Source organism: Lactuca serriola, chromosome 3 (assembly GCF_051521515.1).
Source record: "Lactuca serriola cultivar US96UC23 chromosome 3, Lser_US96UC23_V15, whole genome shotgun sequence".
NCBI classification, from domain to species: Eukaryota; Viridiplantae; Streptophyta; class Magnoliopsida; order Asterales; family Asteraceae; genus Lactuca; species Lactuca serriola.
In genome coordinates this window covers 136,809,472-136,820,871 of record NC_136410.1, presented here as the reverse complement: position 1 = coordinate 136,820,871, position 11,400 = coordinate 136,809,472, and the positions used below count along the sequence as shown (strand labels likewise).

General features: G+C 34.2%; 1 protein-coding gene across 1 annotated transcript; it reads right to left on the bottom strand.

Moving 5' to 3' along the window:
• Window positions 1-7,394: 7,394 nt before the first annotated feature.
• Window positions 7,395-9,177, bottom strand: LOC145093176 (uncharacterized). The gene is made up of 2 exons (XM_079031248.1): window positions 8,989-9,177; window positions 7,395-8,703 (listed from the first exon to the last, which is right to left on the bottom strand). The coding sequence occupies exon 2, from the start codon at window positions 8,565-8,567 to the stop codon at window positions 7,719-7,721; it is 849 nt and encodes a 282-aa protein (XP_078887374.1). The 5' UTR covers window positions 8,568-8,703; window positions 8,989-9,177; the 3' UTR covers window positions 7,395-7,718.
• Between the last annotated feature and the right edge of the window lie 2,223 nt (window positions 9,178-11,400).

The following is an 11,400-nucleotide window of genomic DNA, read 5'->3' as shown; positions in this document are numbered from 1 at the left end:
GGTCTATTCTGTGGCAACAACTCATCCAGAGTCTCTCCTCTACATCCAGGCATTCTGAAATTTCTTACGCCAGGTTCTGGACTTTGGTTACGAAATGGGTGATGGACAAGTACCACGTCCCCATTGTCGCTGGTGCTCCAATGTCTTCGATTGGTACATTCCATACCACGAAGATCATTATCTCGGACGCTTCCAAGTTTCCATTCAACGGTTCAATTCCGGAAACCATGTATGGAGATGTTCCTACTGATAGCCGGATTATCCAGACGTACAAAGGATTCAAGCGTTCTAGTCCGAGGGATCTCACTCCGGAGATGTTGAAGTCTATTCATGACGCCGACAAGCCTACTCCAAGAGGAAAGAAGGCCGAAAAAGGGAAACAGGTGGCGAAAGGGGCTAAAGGCCCTTCTCCAAAGAAGAGGAAACCAACCAAGGTTGCTCAGTCTCCGCAGCCAAAGCGCCGAAAAACTCAGCCCAAGCGAAAGCTGATCATCGCTTCCTCCTCAAGCGAGTCTGAGGGTGAGAGTTTGGATTCTGACGATTCTCCAAGAGGCAACACTCCACCCAGATCTCCTACTCCAGAGGTTCATGTCTCTACTTCTCCCATTAATTCCCCACCTAGAACCATTCCTATTTCTATTCCCCCATAACTTCCACTACTTCAATACCACCCACTTCAATCCCAATACCAACACCAATATTCACCGAAGCAACCACAACATCCACTACAGATGTTAGAGCCAACGTATCTGATACGGGGGTTCATACCGATGCACCCGAAACCACCCCAGCACCCGAAACCACAAACGCATCCGAACCTACACCTATACCCGAAACAACCTAACCTGAACCTACCCATACTTCAGCTCCACCAGCTTCACCACCACCACCTTCTCCTGGTCATGTTGCAGAGGGTGAAGAACCTTTCCTTGGCGGGGAAAATATGACGTTTGACTCGGTCTACTATAGTCCGTTTCAAATTCAGAGTGATGACGATGATGATGCTCCCGTTACAAAACGACATCTCAAGGAGCTCCATGATAAAGTTGATTTGCTCATTGCCTCCTCTTCCACTTCTCAGTCATCCCTTTCTGAAGATGCAGTTCAGAAGATTGTTGACGCTTTCTCTAAGGCTCAGCAAGATTCCATTGCTTCTGCAACCTCCGCCATCGACGTCTCAACAAAATCCTGTCAGGCTGCGACCGAAAAAGTCGATAAACTATTTTATGATGCCTCTTCCCTGTTAAAGTCTTTATAGGAGAGTGCAAATGCTGCAAAGACTACGTTGGAACCAATTGTTCAACAGTTGACAACGTCTGTCTCAACTGAGTTGAAGTCCTTCGCTTCATTTCGTCAAACGCTTTCCGACGACAACTCAGCCTTTCGCACAACCATAGACGAGCGTCTCTCGAAGCTCCAAGAAGATTTGGCTGCTGAGAACTCTCTTATGGATGTTCTTGCCAAGAAGACCACTGCTCTGAAGGTCAAGAGTGTTCAACTCTCCCATTCTCAACAGGAGATTGAATCTCTTCGGTCCGAAAGGGAGGTGATAAAGATGTGTGTTTCGGATGTCCACTCAGCCATCTCAAACATCCTTGAAGCACATGATCCTATCCTTAACTATTCTGTGAGGCGTACCCTTGCAGAGAAGCTCGCTCCCGCCCTTGCCCTACTAAGCAAAATCGAAGGGCTACTTGATTTCGTGTCCATTCCGAAACAAGGGGGAAAGAAGGAGTCTGTATCCCAACCACCTCATTCCTCAAAGGCAACTCACACTACCGAACCTCCTCTAGTAGGCCAAGCCTCCGGTTCTGGTGTGAAAGACAAAGGCAAAAATATTGCTGAGGAAGAAGAGGAAGAAGACAAAGAAACAATTGCCGACTTGTTGAAGCGGAGAAGTCGACGCAATGAGGCTGATGTCAGTGCTCGTGTGGCAAAAGAGGCTGAAGAAGCTGAACGAAAACAGAAGGAAGCCCACGACCTTCTTGAGAGTAGGAAAACTCTTTTTCCTGCTTGGACCCTCAAGAGGATGATAAAAGAAGCCATCGACACACCGAGTATCTTGTGGCTGGAACCTGTAATTTCTTTTGATTGTTCCAATACTATCGACTCTCAGTTTGACATGCCACTGACCCGAAAGGTGTTCATCTTCCATGCCTTCTCCAACGTTGCAGAGTTCCCTCATCCTCATACACAGGTTGATCGGGACTTAATCGATTTCTATCTGAAGGCTGCTCAACCTCAGTATCAAACTTGGAGTGCTCAGAAGATTATCAACGTTCGGGTCTTGAAGCCGTATACTGAAGGGAACTTCATTAATGTTCGGTTCAAGGTACTTCGGGGATCTGCCAAAACCGAGCATTCCATTTCCCTTGCAGATCTTCCGAATCTCAATCCCCATGATTGGATAATATTGCACAACATCCTTCTCACCAACGAAGCTGAATATGGTCCGATCATCGACCATCTCAAGAGGATGCTGGTGTGCTACATCATGGAAGTTGCACTGATGGATCAGGAGATAGCAAGCGTATTTAAGAAGAAACCAAAAATATCTCTTGTTGGCTCGGCCAGTGATCTGAACCAAATGCAGATGGGCAGAATTGACTCAAGAAGGAATTCTGTTATGTTCACCAGAAACGAAGGACAGAAATGTCTTTTTGCCTTGGCTGACAAACATCTGTACACTACTACCTGCTTAGAGCATGTTTTGGGGATCATCCACAGATGCAAGCAAAACTCAGCGGATGATGTCAAGTACTTCGATGACATGATACAATGGTACATTCGGTTCAGACAGACTATTCTCGCTCTAATCACACGTCTGTTTGATACTGTAAAAAAGACACCCGCTGCTGGCCCAAGCAAGAAGAAGAAGTAGTCTCGCTCCAATTTGACGCAAAGGGGGAGATTGTTGGGTCGTGTTTTGTATTATGTATTGCGTCTATTGGGCTCGTTAGCTAGTCCGTTTTTGTATCTCCGGTATGGGCCTGTCCATCCGTGAGTATAGTAGGGTTTATTATAAATATAGGTGCTTGCATGCATCTTAAAAAACGATAGTAACGATAGAAAAGATAGATCAGAGCATTATTCAGAAGTTTATTATTGTTCTTGTAACCCTAAATCCTCTACAGCAGAAGTTCTTAGTCGAGCTCTGCTGAGGATTGTTTGAATTAATCATTCGACATATTTTGATCCATACTTGTCTTATTTACTGTTTTGTGTTCATCGTAATACCTGTTACAAAGATCTAATCGATCTTCAAGTTTAATTAATAACTTATCAAGTTCAACACCTCATGCATTTCAAACCCCTACACCCTTTCACCTTCATTATATATGTAGTTATATTAGTATATTTTTCTTACAAAAAATTGTCATTTGGTTGAAGATATTATGATTCAAAAGTTTTCATTTAGTTGAAGCATCCACGATCCAAATATGATGATTTGAAGAAATGGGTTATGTCGCATCGATAGTAATTGGAATATGACTTTTTCTTTCAACCAAAACAAATGAAGCTTTTCTATTCTTTCTTTATATTCAATTTCTCATTTGACATTTATATGTGATTTATATGTATTACTCAATCTTGAATGTGACACTTCAGACATCAATCTTTTGCTTGGAATATCTTTTTCATTCTTCTTTTTCAAGAAAAATATTTTGATTGCAGGTTAGTGAAGAATTGTCATCAAGTTTCTGTGGTTGAATGGTGTTCAATAAAGAAAGAAGATTCAAAAAACGGATATAGGTTTTTTTAGCAAAGTAGACGAATGTTAGTTTTTTCTTTTGATTTAAATGTATATTTATGTAACATTTTTATTTATATATTCAACCACCCAATGTTCTTATTTACTTGATTGTAGTTTTTCTATTTTGATTATGTTTATTTTCTATTAATTTTTTGTTGGGTTATCCTACACAACATATTTACAAGACAATATTTAAGAGATAACATAATTTTTAACATTTGTTATGTAATTATAATGACTTATCATGATATGTTCTTCATATGAAATTAATTTATCCATATTACTACGACAAGAATTACATATGACATTTACGAAAATATATATTATATGTGATTGTTTAACATATATATGCACCTATGTATGTTATAAATTTATAATTAAATATCTTTATGTTTAATAATTGAAATGATTAAAATGATGCATCAAAACCAATTATTTAGACGCATATACTAATAATAATAATAATAATAATAATAATAATAATAATAATAAATACACATTTTCAAGTATTGTATTCATTTGAAACTCACACTACAACTCAAAAGTTTTCTAATTTATGTATATTTATTAGTTACAACTCAAGAGTTTTTAACTTATGATTATTAATTGTAATCACTAATAACTTTTTATTTTCCTTTGTTTTATAAGGTTGTAAAGGTTTGCTCATTAAAAACATTAATGTATTTGAAGAGATTTGTGATTTAAATATGAAAAGTTAATATAAATGTTATAATAAATGTTTTGGTGTTTTTTATGTTATTAAAAATTGTATTGTTTATTTTTCATATTTTTTTTATTATTTGTTGTATATATATCTTTTTTAATACAAATGTTATAATAGATGTTTTTGTATTTTTATGCTACTAAAAGTTGTAGTTCATATTTTTTTATTATTCATTTGAAACTCACACTACAACTCAAGAGTTTTCTAATCTATATATATTTATTAGTTACAACTCAAAAGTTTTTTAACTTATGATTATTAATTAGTAGTCACTAATAACTTTTTATTTACCTTTTTTATATGGTTGCAAAGTTTTGCTCGTTAAAAACATTAATGTATTTGAAGAGATTTGTGATTTAAATATGAAAAGTTAATATAAATGTTATAATAATTGTTTTAGTGTTTTTATGTTATTAAAAGTTATATTGTTTATTTTTCATATTTTTTATTATTCGTTGTATATATATATATATATATATATATATATATATATATATATATATATATATATATATATATATATATATATATATATATATATATATATATATATATATATATATATATATATATATATATCTTTTTTAATACAAATGTTAGAATATATGTTTTTGTATTTTTATGTTACTAAAAGTTGTAGTTCATGTTTTTGTTCATACATTTTGTTACCCGTTATATATAGATTATCATATGTTTGATATATAATTTACACAATTTTAAACGGTGTATAAAATTATCAAATAATTATATATATATATATCACAATGACTTAAAAATTAAAACTATAATCATCATATCATAGGATATTATAAAGGAAACATTTTTTCTTTCATCACATTAATTTGAAACTCCAAACTTTTCATATTTCCATACAATATACTTAATTTATTAACTTAAATATGCTTTTAGTTGTAAACATTATCATAAATGAAAGAATTTGTGACTTATCAATATGATATACTTAATTTGTTAACTTCAATATATAGTTAAATAAATTACCTACATTAATATATCAAATAAGCTTAAAAATTTAGTGTAAAATTTAAAACCTAAAGTAAAATATCAAATAATGTTTAAAAAAAATCAATATATATTTTTTAACATAGTTAAAAGGAAAACATTAAATATAATAATAATAAAAGAACCTAAATTGATGAATTGAATTAACTAAAAGATGTCTGAAAACTATATTCTAACAATATACTTTTAACCTACCACGCGCAACGTGTAGGAATTCGTCTAGTTCAGTTATAATAGCATGATTGAAAGTATGTTATCTTTATATGTATATTTTAAAGTGAATTTTGTAGGCAATGAATACATTAATGATGAAGTAAATTATAAAAGAATCATTTGATACTGGAAAATGCCAATATTGGTATTTAACAAGTATGTTGCAAGATCAAGATGCAAGGAAAGGTGGTTGAGACAAGATTGATACCTAGTCCTCCAAATGAGTACTTAAGTATGTTGCAAGATCAAGATGCAAGGAAAGGAGGTTGAGACTAGATTGATACCTAGTTCTCCAAATGAGTATGTAAGGGTGAAGAGATTCGCATAGGGAGCGAGGGAGTAAGCAAGCTGGTTGAGGTGACACTCTCGTACCGATGACTTTACCACCCTTACCATTTTGGTATCGGAAAAGGGTGTCTTAGGTGGTTTCAACAAACCACTTCAGGTTGGAAGGAAAGAAGGAAAGGGAGAAATGGGTTAGGAGGGAGCAGACTTGGGTAGGTTCAGCAGGAACACCACTCCGTCCACCTTGGGACCGATGGCTTCACTCTGAGGGCTTCTTTTTGTGGAATACATGTTTCATAGTAACCGAAAAAACAAATTAACCGACCCAAATTAACAAAACTAATATTAAAACGAATGGTTTGGTTTTTAGTTTTGGGTAAACCGAGTGAAATTTATTGGTTTTAGTTTTTGTAGATAACCAAACCGACATTAACGGTCACAAAATTTAAAACTTACAATATTTAAGTTTAAAATACACTTAATCAATTGGATTATCTAGCTGTATACAAGTTGCTTTCCATGTACAAGGGATGTAGACTTTATTTGTTTTGAGTCCATCAAGAGTATTTGTTTGTTTTTACTTTTGAAAATAGTTCATGGTATTCGAGTGGAAACTATTTTAATTATTCCACAACATTTTGCCACCTAGTTAAATATACACAACTTGAGAAAATATATCCTCCAAAACTACCTCTTAATATGTGTGTGTAAGTCATATGCCTTATATCTATGCGTTATGACATTATGTGAATTTCAGTTGGATATCGATGAAGTGGGTGTTATACAAATGTCTTAAGATTCGGCATGGGGAAAGAAAACTTTTATAAATTGTTTTATACCTCTTGATATTAATATACTCAACATAAATTATAAATTCTAACGTTTTTTTTATCTTTTTATTTTTCTCCAACTCAATAACATAAAAAACAGTTAAAAAGTAACATTTTTTTTTTCTTTTAAGTCAAGAACCAGAGATCATATAAAAGGATTATTACACTTACTTTAGCTCACCCCTAATTTGGTATATAAAAATCGCTATATTTTGAAATAAAAAACACAATAAAAGTTGAATTTGAGCATCAGATTGTGGACGAGTTAAACCGGGTTTTTTTTAATGGTTGGACTTATAACTTTGATTTGTATGAATGTTATTTTTGTTAAATTTAGCCAATGATTATCAATAAATAAAAAAAGTTGCTTACAATAAAAATCGCTAACCTTACAAGAAAAAATCTAGCTTTTTTAGGTTTGAATTATAATAACAAATTTTCTATTTTTTTGAAATTAATTACAATAATGGTTACATAATCCAAAATGAAATTGAACGTTTTCTAAATTAACATTCTTTTTTATTATTATTTTGATTACAATAAATATTCAATACAACATGTCAAAAAGTGCAATAGCTATTAAAAGAAAAAAGGAGTAGTAATAAATTATAATAAACAACAAATTAAACCATCTCAAAAATGGGAAAAAAGATGTTATTTTGTAAACAACTAATGACTCAATTATAATTAATACCTCTATCAACTCAAGATTCAAGAATATAACATTTATCAACAACCTATCAATAAAAAAAAGTAAAAAAAAAAAAAAAAAAAAAAAAAAAAAAAAAAAAAAAAAAAAAGAGTAGAGTAAGATATAAATACCAGTTGAAGAAGATCACCAGTTAGCTTTCCCCCATTTGTATATACAACAGAATCGAGGTTTTTTTTTTTTTTATCTGCTTTCAAACAAGCAAATCTTCTCAAGTTCAATCCCCCAATCTTCTCCAAGAATCTTGGGATTTGACTCTGTCACAACACGAAGATCCACCATGGATGATGAAAATGGAAACAATCTTTCTTGATTCTTTAAAGATCTTGATCTAGCTAACTCCAAACATGGCTTTATAACTCTTTTCAAGAAAGAATCTAACCCGTTGTTGACTAAGTTGACACAATCCATTGTAATATCAAGACCTTCTGTTTTCAATTTGTGTTTCAATCTGGTAGATAAAGAAGATGTAGGAGGTAATTGAGAGTTGTAATGACAAGTGTGAAAAGGTGAAGAAATGGAAAGAAATTTTTTTGATTCTTTTGAGTGGAATTTGATTCCAAATGGAGCTTTAACAGGGCTTCTACTATGGATTCCAGGACTTATTGAAATCTGTTCAACTTCTTCACCATCTTCAACTGAGTTTACTTCAACAGGTGGTTTGCTACCTAAAGAAAAAAGCTCTGTAGCACTTTGTTGTTGACTTTGGAGGTGATCTTTAACCTTTCTTTCATTAGCAAATCGTGAAGAAGGTTGACTAAGAGTGTTGTTGGGGTTGACTTTCTTTGGAGGTGTTTTGGAAAGAGTTGCGTTTTTGAGAAGTGATTTGATGAGTTCATTGTGGAGGCGAAGGTTTTCTCTACCTATTAAACTGATACAAAGCTTGTCGAATTCTGGTTTTCTGAGCTTTTGACTTAAGTATCTGGTGAGAAGATTGAAATACTTTTGAGCTTTTTGTGATCCGAGTCTTCTTTCCATGTGAAGTTTCAGCTCAAAAGTGTCAATTCTGGAACAATGCCGAACTGCTGGCATTTTTTGTTGGATGATAATGTCCAAAACAAGTCACAGCCAACATCACCGAAGATCCACCCAACATTCCAAAAAAAGGAACCCTAACTTTTCGCTTTTGACTTCATTAAGTACGGATGAGAATGCTAAGTATTGATTTCTGCGTTAACAGATGAAACTTACACAGAATTAGCTCAAACAGAATCTCCGAATCTCGAATTACCTAATTTGTATCGAAATTAATCATTCATCCGCGTAAATCACGCTACAAATGACCTAAATTAAGAAAAATAATTCAATTGCTGGAATTTCAACTAACGACTAATCACCGACATAATCAAACAGTTAACGATCACAACGAAACATACAAATTCGACAAATCGAAGAGTGAAACGAAGCTACAGAACGTATGTAAAGAAAACCGAATCAAAAACAGTAAGCTGACCTGAACAATCGAATTGGTGAGTTGAATTTCACTGAGGTTGAATTCGATCTAAAGGGATCGATTGATTGATTGATCGATCGAGTTGAATAGTTGACGATGAGAGAAATTAGGGCTCGTAAAAGTGTGAAGTTGGGGTTTTTCAATCAAGAGTCAAAGACACGTGCGCCTTTTTGACAAGTGAGTGACAGTTGTGTGTGATTGGTTGCTTTTAAGTGAGTGATAATCATATGAAGTCAGCGGGTCGGGTCGGGTTGTATTTGGAGCCGATATGAATTGTTGTTGACCATTCTATAAAATATCTTGTCTACAAAAGGAAAGGTATACTCTTGTTTGTTATTTTCTTTATGAAAAATGTATCTTGTTTGTTATTTTCTTTTTGAAAAATGCAACTTGTGTTTCTATAGGTACTAGTGATTAACTTAATTTTATGTAATTGGAAGCTTTCTAAATTCTATTCATAGGTTTTGCTATAACACACACACACATCAAGTTGATAAGAAAAATATTCCTTTTTAACTAATAATTAATTTAAGACGTGTTTAAGTTTGATTATCAAAAATTTTATTGAATTTTTGGAAAAATCAGTAATTTTTGTTTTTTGAAAAAATCATTTTTTTCACTAAAAAGTTAATATAAACAAATATTTTTTTATCTTGATTTTTTTTCTAAAAAGATAATAAGTTAATAAGTAATTTCAAAAAACATTTTCAATAACCTTTGTAAATTTTTATTGCAAATATTATAACAAATTTTTATTGCAAATATTATAAAGGGCATTAAAAGTTAACAATAAATAAATAAATATATAAATAAATAGATAAATTAAGTCATGAGAAGCATTATGCATCCAACAAATACATCTATCTAACTAACTAACTTCTAGATTAATATATATCATCATAATAAGTACAAAGTAAATTTCTTTATTTATATGTAATTAATTACTCATATATTTTCTTTCCCCTTTTTAATAACTTATTTTATTTAAAACAAGCAAACGAGATACTAATAGAAACGTAAATATGCAAGATCGAGCTAAATCGACGAAGAAAAAACCTTTGAATTGATACAACATCAGTTAGACCAATGGAATCTAGGTTTTTCACATATGATTTTAGACTACTCGATATGGGGTTGTTTTACCCCGTTATAGGATGTAGAGGGTCTTCAACTGCTGAAACACCATCCCGAGCAACCATTAAGGTACGAGAGGTGGCAACGAGAACGGATGGCAACACCATGTTCTTCTCTCTACCTTCCTCTGATTTTCTTCTTTAATTTGCCTCACAATGACGTTGTGAGCTTGGAACACCAAACATAAAAAAAATGTGGTGGAAAGATGAAGAATATCTATGCTTAATCTCAAGGGAGTCAGGTGCGATTTAGCCCCAGCCCTTGCCACGGTGGCAGGGGAACATCACCCCTATGCAGTTTTTAGGTGCGGTTTGATACACGAGTTGGGGAGTCAGTTTCAGTTTCGGATGTGCATGTTGTTAGAGAGTTTGCAAATGTGTTCCTGGAGGAGTTACCTGGTGTGCCTCTTAAGAGGCAGGTTGTCTTTAGGATTGATTTGATTTTAGGTGCGAATCTAATTGCCAAGGCGTCCTACCGATTGGCACTACCTGAGATGTAGGAGTTGTCCTCTCAGCTTCAAGAGTTGTTGGGCAAGCAGTTTATTAGACCAAACAGTTCCCCGTGAGGAGCACCAATCTTGTTTGTTAAGAATAAGGATCGTTCACACCGGATGTGCATTGATTACCGAGAGTTGAACACGTTGACAGTGAAGAACCGTTACCCACTTACGCAGATTGATGACCTCTTTGATCACTTGCATGGTGCATTTTGGTTCTCCAAGATCGGTTTGAGTTCGGGGTATCGTCATATGAGGGATAGAGAGGAGGGCATGGAGAAGACCGTGTTCCGGACTCATTATGGTTATTACGAGTTCGTGGTGATGTCATTTGGGCTCACCAGTATGCCTACGACATTTATGGAACTATTGAATCGGGTGTGTAGGCCGATGGTCGATCGATTAGTCATTGTTTTATTGATGATATATAGGTCTATTCCAAGACCAGGAGCAGCATGATGAACACCTTTGAGAGCTTCTAGGAGTTTTGAGGCGGAAACGACTTTATGCCAAGTTATCGAAATGTGAGTTTTGGTTATGAGAGGTCCGGTTCTTAGGACATCTCATTAACCAAAATGGGATTTTGGTCGACTCGTCCAAGATTGAGGTTGTGATGTAGTGGGAGATTCCGAAGTCTCCCTCGGAAATCAGGAGTTTCTTGGGACTAGCAGGGTATTATCGGAAATTTATTCAGGACTTCTCTAAGATTGTTGTACCCATTACTCGTCTGACGAAGAAGGGCGTGGATTTCCGTTGGCGGCCAGAGCAGAAGACTGCATTCA